The 14,266-nt window shown below is 46.5% G+C and overlaps 2 protein-coding genes across 2 annotated transcripts in view; one reads left to right on the forward strand and one right to left on the reverse strand.

Moving 5' to 3' along the window:
- The window catches only part of LOC118948935 (sodium/glucose cotransporter 5-like), a 105,378-nt gene that overhangs the window by 34,185 nt on the left and 56,927 nt on the right, over positions 1–14,266 (forward strand). The window lies entirely within an intron of this gene.
- The window catches only part of LOC110511521 (protein FAM83G), a 49,920-nt gene continuing 36,617 nt past the window's right edge, over positions 964–14,266 (reverse strand). The window contains exon 6 of the mRNA XM_036973572.1: positions 964–3,025. Within this exon, the coding sequence (XP_036829467.1) occupies positions 2,660–3,025 (366 nt within the window). The 3' untranslated portion in view covers positions 964–2,659. The remainder of the gene's footprint in view (positions 3,026–14,266) is intronic.

The raw sequence follows: 14,266 nt of genomic DNA on the forward strand, positions 1-14,266 counted from the left end.
TCGCATTAACATCTGCTAACCATGTGTATGTGACAAATAAAATTTGATTTGAATTTGATTTGATTTTAACTGTAAAGGGTCTGAATACTGTAAAGGGTCTGAATACTGTAACTGTAAAGGGTCTGAATACTGTAAATGGTCTGAATACTGTAAATGGTCTGAATACTGTAAATGTAAAGGGTCTGAACACTGTAAATGTAAAGGGTCTGAATACTGTAAATGTAAAGGGTCTGAATACTGTAAATGGTCTGAATACTGTAAATGTAAAGGGTCTGAATACTGTAAATGGTCTGAATACTGTAAATGTAAAGGGTCTGAATACTGTAAATGTAAAGGGTCTGAATACTGTAAATGTAAAGGGTCTGAATACTGTAAATGGTCCGAATACTGTAAATGTAAAGGGTCTGAATACTGTAAATGTAAAGGGTCTGAATACTGTAAATGTAAAGGGTCTGAATACTGTAAATGTAAAGGGTCTGAATACTGTAACTGTAAAGGGTCTGAATACTGTAACTGTAAAGGGCCTGAATACTGTAAATGTAAAGGGTCTGAATACTGTAACTGTATAAAGGGTCTGAATACTGTAAATGTAAAGGGTCTGAATACTGTAACTGTAAAGGGTCTGAATACTGTAAATGTAAAGGGTCTGAATACTGTAACTGTAAAGGGTCTGAATACTGTAAATGTAAAGGGTCTGAATACTGTAAATGTAAATGTGACGATTGCAAATAATTCTAAACCTGTTTTTGCTTTGTCATTTTGGTGTATTGTGTGTAGATGAGGAGCGAAAAAACAATTGAATCCATTTTAGAATAAGTCTGAAACGTAACAAAATGTGGACAAAGTCAAGGGCTCGGAATACTTTCTGAATGCACTGTACAAGCTACGTGCTACTGGTACACTGACCAGGTAACCTCTAACCCCTGACCTTTAACTCCTAACAGTAAAAACCAACCAACAACGTTCAGTCAAGATCACTTTATTGATAATTCTCCTAATGTTTTAACAACGTTCATGTCCAACATCGGCAAAAATCTGCCATCGTTTCAAAACGTTACTCACGCCCCCATAGTCCCAGTAACCAATCAGAGTGAGCGTTAGGCCACTCAGAGTCTCTCCAGCCAAGTAAACCTAGCTGGTCAGACTACGGGGGCCTGGAGAGGACAGCCCTCTCAAACAGAGGAAAATCAAATAAATCCTTAAATCTTAAGGTTTCAACAAATGTCCAGATTACGTCCAGATCGCCCCATTGGCCAGATTACGTCCAGATCGCCCCATTGGCCAGATTACGTCCAGATCGCCCCATTGGCCAGATTACGTCCAGATCGCCCCATTGGCCAGGAAAGGCCATGTTAAAAAAACAACATCATTAAAACATTTTTCTGGCAAACATTCAAAAACCAGCTGGAAAATGTCCTGGAAACATTCAATTCATGTGACAGTAGATAGACAGTAGACAGAATCCAGACAAGGTTAGTTAAAGGTAGAGTCAGCGATGCAAACAGTAAACAGCAGAATTTGACGACTTCTGCGAAAACTAAGAATATGAAGCGAGAGTCTGTCTTGGTCCTGCAGCTATCACGTTGTATCAGAGTGAGTCTGTCTTGGTCCTGCAGCTATCACGTTGTATCAGAGTGAGTCTGTCTTGGTCCTGCAGCTATCACATTGTATCAGAGTGAGTCTGTCTTGGTCCTGCAGCTATCACGTTGTATCAGAGTGAGTCTGTCTTGGTCCTGCAGCTATCACGTTGTATCAGAGTGAGTCTGTCTTGGTCCTGCAGCTATCACGTTGTATCAGAGTGAGTCTGTCTTGGTCCTACAGCTATCACGTTGTATCAGAGTGAGTCTGTCTTGGTCCTGCAGCTATCACGTTGTATCAGAGTGAGTCTGTCTTGGTCCTGCAGCTATCACGTTGTATCAGAGTGAGTCTGTCTTGGTCCTGCAGCTATCACGTTGTATCAGAGTGAGTCTGTCTTGGTCCTGCAGCTATCACGTTGTATCAGAGTGAATCATGATCTCCTGTACAGATACCCTGAGTTACTGCATCGTCTTGTATCATGTTCATCTGCAATATTCTCTGTTCATCCTGCTCCTTGTGGCAACATATTGCTGAGTCTCATTTTCAACATTCAGATAACATTCTTTAAACAATAGAGAAACATCCAAATGTCCAGTCAAGTTATTAATCTAGTCAGAGCAACCAATCAGACACATAATCTGGTCAGAGCAACCAATCAGACACATGATCTGAACAGAGCAACCAATCAGACACATGATCTGGTCAGAGCAACCAATCAGACACATGATCTGAACAGAGCAACCAATCAGACACATGATCTGGTCAGAGCAACCAATCAGACACATGATCAAGTCAGAGCAATCCAATCAGACACATGATCTAGTCAGAGCAACCAATCAGACACATGATCTGGTCAGAGCAACCAATCAGACACATCATCTGGTCAGAGCAATCCAATCAGACACATGATCTGGTCAGAGCAACCAATCAGACACATGATCAAGTCAGAGCAACCAATCAGACACATGATCAAGTTAGAGCAACCAATCAGACACATGATCAAGTCAGAGCAACCAATCAGACAAACATAAAAAACATAACTTCCTGCTAGCCGTCCCATTGGTCCATACATTAGTCAATCCTAGCCGACCTCCTTGTTGTCAAGCGACGCTTTCGTCTGTGGGGCTATATACCGCCCCCTCAGTAGTTGATTGGTCAGTTTGGAGAAGGACACGCCCATAGCTCCTGCCGGATTGGATGCTCGGCGTGGGGAGGCGTGGCCAGGGGAAAGTCCCGCCCCTTTGTAGGCAGGGCTGTGTCGTCGTGGCGACCGGCTGGAGCGAGTATCGGAGGGCTGCAGTGATTGGCCCTGCAAGTAGCGATGTCCTCCAATCGCAGGGCACGATGCTAGTGGCGAGCGGTGGACACTTCCTGGTTTGGCAATGACGACTTTAGCCCTGCCACTCTGGCGTCCATCACGACCTGGCGACCTGGAGCTCTGAAACAACTAGAGAGTCAGAGAGAGAGGGAGCGTTAGACTGAGAGCGAGAGGGCGTGCTAGACTGAGTCAGAGAGAGAGAGGGAGCATTAGACTGAGTCAGAGAGAGAGGGAGTGTTAGACTGAGAGCGAGAGGGCGCGCTAGACTGAGTCAGAGAGAGAGGGAGCGTTAGACTGAGTCAGAAAGAGAGAGGGAGCGTTAGACTGAGTCAGAGAGAGAGGGAACGTTAGACTGAGTCAGAGAGAGAGAGGGAGCGTTAGACTGAGTCAGAGAGAGAGAGGGAGTGTTAGACTGAGTCAGAGAGAGAGAGGGAGTGTTAGACTGAGTCAGAGAGAGAGAGGGAGTGTTAGACTGAGTCAGAGAGAGAGAGGGAGTGTTAGACTGAGTCAGAGAGAGAGAGGGAGCGTTAGACTGAGTCAGAGAGAGAGAGGGAGTGTTAGACTGAGTCAGAGAGAGAGGGAGTTAGACTGAGTCAGAGAGAGAGAGGGAGCATTAGACTGAGTCAGAGAGAGAGGGAGCGTTAGACTGAGTCAGAGAGAGAGAGGGAGCGTTAGATCTACATACTAACACACTGTCCTGACCCATACTGCCTGACTACAGTTAGATCTACATACTAACACACTGCCCTGACCCTGACCCATACTGCCTGACTACAGTTAGATCTACATACTAACACACTGCCCTGACCCTGACCCATACTGCCTGACTACAGTTAGATCTACATACTAACACACTGCCCTGACCCATACTGCCTGACTACAGTTAGATCTACATACTAACACACTGCCCTGACCCATACTGCCTGACTACAGTTAGATCTACATACTAACACACTGCCCTGACCCTGACCCATACTGCCTGACTACAGTTAGATCTACATACTAACACCCTGCCCTGACCCTGACCCATACTGCCTGACTACAGTTAGATCTACATACTAACACACTGCCCTGACCCATACTGCCTGACTACAGTTAGATCTACATACTAACACCCTGCCCTGACCCTGACCCATACTACCTGACTACAGTTAGATCTACATACTAACACCCTGCCCTGACCCATACTGCCTGACTACAGTTAGATCTACATACTAACACACTGCCCTGACCCTGACCCATACTGCCTGACTACAGTTAGATCTACATACTAACACACTGCCCTGACCCATACTGCCTGACTACAGTTAGATCTACATACTAACACACTGCCCTGACCCATACTGCCTGACTACAGTTAGATCTACATACTAACACACTGCCCTGATCCATACTGCCTGACTACAGTTAGATCTACATACTAACACACTGCCCTGACCCATACTGCCTGACTACAGTTAGATCTACATACTAACACACTGCCCTGACCCATACTGCCTGACTACAGTTAGATCTACATACTAACACACTGCCCTGACCCTGACCCATACTGCCTGACTACAGTTAGATCTACATACTAACACACTGTCCTGACCCTGACCCATACTGCCTGACTACAGTTAGATCTACATACTAACACACTGCCCTGACCCTGACCCATACTGCCTGACTACAGTTAGATCTACATACTAACACACTGCCCTGACCCTGACCCATACTGCCTGACTACAGTTAGATCTACATACTAACACCCTGCCCTGACCCTGATCCATACTGCCTGACTACAGTTAGATCTACATACTAACACCCTGACCCTGACCCTGACCCATACTGCCTGACTACAGTTAGATCTACATACTAACACACTGCCCTGACCCATACTGCCTGACTACAGTTAGATCTACATACTAACACACTGTCCTGACCCTGACCCATACTGCCTGACTACAGTTAGATCTACATACTAACACACTGCCCTGACCCATACTGCCTGACTACAGTTAGATCTACATACTAACACACTGCCCTGACCCATACTGCCTGACTACAGTTAGATCTACATACTAACACACTGCCCTGACCCTGATCCATACTGCCTGACTACAGTTAGATCTACATACTAACACCCTGCCCTGACCCATACTGCCTGACTACAGTTAGATCTACATACTAACACCCTGCCCTGACCCTGACCCATACTGCCTGACTACAGTTAGATCTACATACTAACACCCTGCCCTGACCCATACTGCCTGACTACAGTTAGATCTACATACTAACACACTGCCCTGACCCTGACCCATACTGCCTGACTACAGTTAGATCTACATACTAACACACTGCCCTGACCCATACTGCCTGACTACAGTTAGATCTACATACTAACACACTGCCCTGACCCTGACCCATACTGCCTGACTACAGTTAGATCTACATACTAACACACTGCCCTGACCCATACTGCCTGACTACAGTTAGATCTACATACTAACACACTGCCCTGACCCTGACCCATACTGCCTGACTACAGTTAGATCTACATACTAACACCCTGCCCTGACCCATACTGCCTGACTACAGTTAGATCTACATACTAACACACTGCCCTGACCCTGACCCATACTGCCTGACTACAGTTAGATCTACATACTAACACACTGCCCTGACCCTGACCCATACTGCCTGACTACAGTTAGATCTACATACTAACACACTGCCCTGACCCATACTGCCTGACTACAGTTAGATCTACATACTAACACACTGCCCTGACCCATACTGCCTGACTACAGTTAGATCTACATACTAACACACTGCCCTGACCCTGACCCATACTGCCTGACTACAGTTAGATCTACATACTAACACACTGCCCTGACCCTGACCCATACTGCCTGACTACAGTTAGATCTACATACTAACACACTGCCCTGACCCATACTGCCTGACTACAGTTAGATCTACATACTAACACACTGCCCTGACCCTGACCCATACTGCCTAACTACAGTTAGATCTACATACTAACACACTGCCCTGACCCTGACCCATACTGCCTGACTACAGTTAGATCTACATACTAACACACTGCCCTGACCCATACTGCCTGACTACAGTTAGATCTACATACTAACACACTGCCCTGACCCATACTGCCTGACTACAGTTAGATCTACATACTAACACACTGCCCTGACCCATACTGCCTGACTACAGTTAGATCTACATACTAACACCCTGCCCTGATCCTGACCCATACTGCCTGACTACAGTTAGATCTACATACTAACACACTGCCCTGACCCATACTGCCTGACTACAGTTAGATCTACATACTAACACACTACCCTGACCCATACTGCCTGACTACAGTTAGATCTACATACTAACACACTGCCCTGACCCATACTGCCTGACTACAGTTAGATCTACATACTAACACACTGCCCTGACCCTGACCCATACTGCCTGACTACAGTTAGATCTACATACTAACACACTGCCCTGACCCATACTGCCTGACTACAGTTAGATCTACATACTAACACCCTGCCCTGACCCTGACCCATACTGCCTGACTACAGTTAGATCTACATACTAACACACTGCCCTGACCCATACTGCCTGACTACAGTTAGATCTACATACTAACACACTGCCCTGACCCATACTGCCTGACTACAGTTAGATCTACATACTAACACACTGCCCTGACCCTGACCCATACTGCCTGACTACAGTTAGATCTACATACTAACACACTGCCCTGACCCTGACCCATACTGCCTGACTACAGTTAGATCTACATACTAACACACTGCCCTGACCCATACTGCCTGACTACAGTTAGATCTACATACTAACACACTGCCCTGATCCATACTGCCTGACTACAGTTAGATCTACATACTAACACACTGCCCTGACCCATACTGCCTGACTACAGTTAGATCTACATACTAACACACTGCCCTGACCCATACTGCCTGACTACAGTTAGATCTACATACTAACACACTGCCCTGACCCTGACCCATACTGCCTGACTACAGTTAGATCTACATACTAACACACTGTCCTGACCCTGACCCATACTGCCTGACTACAGTTAGATCTACATACTAACACACTGCCCTGACCCTGACCCATACTGCCTGACTACAGTTAGATCTACATACTAACACACTGCCCTGACCCTGACCCATACTGCCTGACTACAGTTAGATCTACATACTAACACCCTGCCCTGACCCTGATCCATACTGCCTGACTACAGTTAGATCTACATACTAACACCCTGACCCTGACCCTGACCCACACTGCCTGACTACAGTTAGATCTACATACTAACACACTGCCCTGACCCATACTGCCTGACTACAGTTAGATCTACATACTAACACACTGTCCTGACCCTGACCCATACTGCCTGACTACAGTTAGATCTACATACTAACACACTGCCCTGACCCATACTGCCTGACTACAGTTAGATCTACATACTAACACACTGCCCTGACCCATACTGCCTGACTACAGTTAGATCTACATACTAACACACTGCCCTGACCCTGATCCATACTGCCTGACTACAGTTAGATCTACATACTAACACCCTGCCCTGACCCATACTGCCTGACTACAGTTAGATCTACATACTAACACCCTGCCCTGACCCTGACCCATACTGCCTGACTACAGTTAGATCTACATACTAACACCCTGCCCTGACCCATACTGCCTGACTACAGTTAGATCTACATACTAACACACTGCCCTGACCCTGACCCATACTGCCTGACTACAGTTAGATCTACATACTAACACACTGCCCTGACCCATACTGCCTGACTACAGTTAGATCTACATACTAACACACTGCCCTGACCCTGACCCATACTGCCTGACTACAGTTAGATCTACATACTAACACACTGCCCTGACCCATACTGCCTGACTACAGTTAGATCTACATACTAACACACTGCCCTGACCCTGACCCATACTGCCTGACTACAGTTAGATCTACATACTAACACCCTGCCCTGACCCATACTGCCTGACTACAGTTAGATCTACATACTAACACACTGCCCTGACCCTGACCCATACTGCCTGACTACAGTTAGATCTACATACTAACACACTGCCCTGACCCTGACCCATACTGCCTGACTACAGTTAGATCTACATACTAACACACTGCCCTGACCCATACTGCCTGACTACAGTTAGATCTACATACTAACACACTGCCCTGACCCATACTGCCTGACTACAGTTAGATCTACATACTAACACACTGCCCTGACCCTGACCCATACTGCCTGACTACAGTTAGATCTACATACTAACACACTGCCCTGACCCTGACCCATACTGCCTGACTACAGTTAGATCTACATACTAACACACTGCCCTGACCCATACTGCCTGACTACAGTTAGATCTACATACTAACACACTGCCCTGACCCTGACCCATACTGCCTAACTACAGTTAGATCTACATACTAACACACTGCCCTGACCCTGACCCATACTGCCTGACTACAGTTAGATCTACATACTAACACACTGCCCTGACCCATACTGCCTGACTACAGTTAGATCTACATACTAACACACTGCCCTGACCCATACTGCCTGACTACAGTTAGATCTACATACTAACACACTGCCCTGACCCATACTGCCTGACTACAGTTAGATCTACATACTAACACCCTGCCCTGATCCTGACCCATACTGCCTGACTACAGTTAGATCTACATACTAACACACTGCCCTGACCCATACTGCCTGACTACAGTTAGATCTACATACTAACACACTACCCTGACCCATACTGCCTGACTACAGTTAGATCTACATACTAACACACTGCCCTGACCCATACTGCCTGACTACAGTTAGATCTACATACTAACACACTGCCCTGACCCTGACCCATACTGCCTGACTACAGTTAGATCTACATACTAACACACTGCCCTGACCCATACTGCCTGACTACAGTTAGATCTACATACTAACACCCTGCCCTGACCCTGACCCATACTGCCTGACTACAGTTAGATCTACATACTAACACACTGCCCTGACCCATACTGCCTGACTACAGTTAGATCTACATACTAACACACTGCCCTGACCCATACTGCCTGACTACAGTTAGATCTACATACTAACACACTGCCCTGACCCTGACCCATACTGCCTGACTACAGTTAGATCTACATACTAACACACTGCCCTGACCCTGACCCATACTGCCTGACTACAGTTAGATCTACATACTAACACACTGCCCTGACCCATACTGCCTGACTACAGTTAGATCTACATACTAACACACTGCCCTGATCCATACTGCCTGACTACAGTTAGATCTACATACTAACACACTGCCCTGACCCATACTGCCTGACTACAGTTAGATCTACATACTAACACACTGCCCTGACCCATACTGCCTGACTACAGTTAGATCTACATACTAACACACTGCCCTGACCCTGACCCATACTGCCTGACTACAGTTAGATCTACATACTAACACACTGTCCTGACCCTGACCCATACTGCCTGACTACAGTTAGATCTACATACTAACACACTGCCCTGACCCTGACCCATACTGCCTGACTACAGTTAGATCTACATACTAACACACTGCCCTGACCCTGACCCATACTGCCTGACTACAGTTAGATCTACATACTAACACCCTGCCCTGACCCTGATCCATACTGCCTGACTACAGTTAGATCTACATACTAACACCCTGACCCTGACCCTGACCCATACTGCCTGACTACAGTTAGATCTACATACTAACACACTGCCCTGACCCATACTGCCTGACTACAGTTAGATCTACATACTAACACACTGTCCTGACCCTGACCCATACTGCCTGACTACAGTTAGATCTACATACTAACACACTGCCCTGACCCATACTGCCTGACTACAGTTAGATCTACATACTAACACACTGCCCTGACCCATACTGCCTGACTACAGTTAGATCTACATACTAACACACTGCCCTGACCCTGATCCATACTGCCTGACTACAGTTAGATCTACATACTAACACCCTGCCCTGACCCATACTGCCTGACTACAGTTAGATCTACATACTAACACCCTGCCCTGACCCTGACCCATACTGCCTGACTACAGTTAGATCTACATACTAACACCCTGCCCTGACCCATACTGCCTGACTACAGTTAGATCTACATACTAACACACTGCCCTGACCCTGACCCATACTGCCTGACTACAGTTAGATCTACATACTAACACACTGCCCTGACCCATACTGCCTGACTACAGTTAGATCTACATACTAACACACTGCCCTGACCCTGACCCATACTGCCTGACTACAGTTAGATCTACATACTAACACACTGCCCTGACCCATACTGCCTGACTACAGTTAGATCTACATACTAACACACTGCCCTGACCCTGACCCATACTGCCTGACTACAGTTAGATCTACATACTAACACCCTGCCCTGACCCATACTGCCTGACTACAGTTAGATCTACATACTAACACACTGCCCTGACCCTGACCCATACTGCCTGACTACAGTTAGATCTACATACTAACACACTGCCCTGACCCTGACCCATACTGCCTGACTACAGTTAGATCTACATACTAACACACTGCCCTGACCCTGACCCATACTGCCTGACTACAGTTAGATCTACATACTAACACACTGCCCTGACCCATACTGCCTGACTACAGTTAGATCTACATACTAACACACTGCCCTGACCCATACTGCCTGACTACAGTTAGATCTACATACTAACACACTGCCCTGACCCTGACCCATACTGCCTGACTACAGTTAGATCTACATACTAACACACTGCCCTGACCCTGACCTATACTGCCTGACTACAGTTAGATCTACATACTAACACACTGCCCTGACCCATACTGCCTGACTACAGTTAGATCTACATACTAACACACTGCCCTGACCCTGACCCATACTGCCTAACTACAGTTAGATCTACATACTAACACACTGCCCTGACCCTGACCCATACTGCCTGACTACAGTTAGATCTACATACTAACACACTGCCCTGACCCATACTGCCTGACTACAGTTAGATCTACATACTAACACACTGCCCTGACCCATACTGCCTGACTACAGTTAGATCTACATACTAACACACTGCCCTGACCCATACTGCCTGACTACAGTTAGATCTACATACTAACACCCTGCCCTGACCCTGACCCATACTGCCTGACTACAGTTAGATCTACATACTAACACACTGCCCTGACCCATACTGCCTGACTACAGTTAGATCTACATACTAACACACTACCCTGACCCATACTGCCTGACTACAGTTAGATCTACATACTAACACACTGCCCTGACCCATACTGCCTGACTACAGTTAGATCTACATACTAACACACTGCCCTGACCCATACTGCCTGACTACAGTTAGATCTACATACTAACACACTGCCCTGACCCTGACCCATACTGCCTGTCTACAGTTAGATCTACATACTAACACACTGCCCTGACCCTGACCCATACTGCCTGACTACAGTTAGATCTACATACTAACACACTGCCCTGACCCTGACCCATACTGCCTGACTACAGTTAGATCTACATACTAACACACTGCCCTGACCCATACTGCCTGACTACAGTTAGATCTACATACTAACACACTGCCCTGACCCATACTGCCTGACTACAGTTAGATCTACATACTAACACACTGCCCTGACCCATACTGCCTGACTACAGTTAGATCTACATACTAACACCCTGCCCTGACCCTGACCCATACTGCCTGACTACAGTTAGATCTACATACTAACACACTAACCTGACCCATACTGCCTGACTACAGTTAGATCTACATACTAACACACTGCCCTGACCCATACTGCCTGACTACAGTTAGATCTACATACTAACACCCTGCCCTGACCCATACTGCCTGACTACAGTTAGATCTACATACTAACACACTGCCCTGACCCATACTGCCTGACTACAGTTAGATCTACATACTAACACACTGCCCTGACCCTGACCCATACTGCCTGACTACAGTTAGATCTACATACTAACACCCTGTCCTGACCCATACTGCCTGACTACAGTTAGATCTACATACTAACACACTGCCCTGACCCATACTGCCTGACTACAGTTAGATCTACATACTAACACACTGCCCTGACCCATACTGCCTGACTACAGTTAGATCTACATACTAACACACTGCCCTGACCCTGACCCATACTGCCTGACTACAGTTAGATCTACATACTAACACACTGCCCTGACCCATACTGCCTGACTACAGTTAGATCTACATACTAACACACTGCCCTGACCCATACTGCCTGACTACAGTTAGATCTACATACTAACACACTGCCCTGACCCATACTGCCTGACTACAGTTAGATCTACATACTAACACCCTGCCCTGACCCTGACCCATACTGCCTGACTACAGTTAGATCTACATACTAACACACTAACCTGACCCATACTGCCTGACTACAGTTAGATCTACATACTAACACACTGCCCTGACCCATACTGCCTGACTACAGTTAGATCTACATACTAACACCCTGCCCTGACCCATACTGCCTGACTACAGTTAGATCTACATACTAACACACTGCCCTGACCCATACTGCCTGACTACAGTTAGATCTACATACTAACACACTGCCCTGACCCTGACCCATACTGCCTGACTACAGTTAGATCTACATACTAACACACTGCCCTGACCCTGACCCATACTACCTGACTACAGTTAGATCTACATACTAACACACTGTCCTGACCCATACTGCCTGACTACAGTTAGATCTACATACTAACACACTGCCCTGACCCTGACCCATACTGCCTGACTACAGTTAGATCTACATACTAACACACTGCCCTGACCCATACTGCCTGACTACAGTTAGATCTACATACTAACACACTGCCCTGACCCATACTGCCTGACTACAGTTAGATCTACATACTAACACCCTGCCCTGACCCTGACCCATACTGCCTGACTACAGTTAGATCTACATACTAACACACTGTCCTGACCCATACTGCCTGACTACAGTTAGATCTACATACTAACACCCTGCCCTGACCCTGACCCATACTGCCTGACTACAGTTAGATCTACATACTAACACACTGCCCTGACCCATACTGCCTGACTACAGTTAGATCTACATACTAACACCCTGCCCTGACCCATACTACCTGACTACAGTTAGATCTACATACTAACACACTGTCCTGACCCATACTGCCTGACTACAGTTAGATCTACATACTAACACCCTGCCCTGACCCTGACCCATACTGCCTGACTACAGTTAGATCTACATACTAACACACTGCCCTGACCCATACTGCCTGACTACAGTTAGATCTACATACTAACACACTGCCCTGACCCATACTGCCTGACTACAGTTAGATCTACATACTAACACACTGTCCTGACCCTGACCCATACTGCCTGACTACAGTTAGATCTACATACTAACACCCTGCCCTGACCCATACTGCCTGACTACAGTTAGATCTACATACTAACACACTGCCCTGACCCATACTGCCTGACTACAGTTAGATCTACATACTAACACACTGCCCTGACCCATACTGCCTGACTACAGTTAGATCTACATACTAACACACTGTCCTGACCCTGACCCATACTGCCTGACTACAGTTAGATCTACATACTAACACCCTGCCCTGACCCATACTGCCTGACTACAGTTAGATCTACATACTAACACACTGCCCTGACCCATACTGCCTGACTACAGTTAGATCTACATACTAACACACTGCCCTGACCCATACTGCCTGACTACAGTTAGATCTACATACTAACACCCTGCCCTGACCCTGACCCATACTGCCTGACTACAGTTAGATCTACATACTAACACACTGCCCTGACCCATACTGCCTGACTACAGTTAGATCTACATACTAACACACTGCCCTGACCCATACTGCCTGACTACAGTTAGATCTACATACTAACACACTGCCCTGACCCTGACCCATACTGCCTGACTACAGTTAGATCTACATACTAACACACTGCCCTGACCCTGACCCATACTGCCTGACTACAGTTAGATCTACATACTAACACACTGCCCTGACCCTGACCCATACTGCCTGACTACAGTTAGATCTACATACTAACACCCTGCCCTGACCCATACTGCCTGACTACAGTTAGATCTACATACTAACACCCTGCCCTGACCCATACTGCCTGACTACAG

The sequence above is a fragment of the Oncorhynchus mykiss genome, unplaced genomic scaffold, assembly GCF_013265735.2.
Source record: "Oncorhynchus mykiss isolate Arlee unplaced genomic scaffold, USDA_OmykA_1.1 un_scaffold_270, whole genome shotgun sequence".
NCBI classification, from domain to species: Eukaryota; Metazoa; Chordata; class Actinopteri; order Salmoniformes; family Salmonidae; genus Oncorhynchus; species Oncorhynchus mykiss.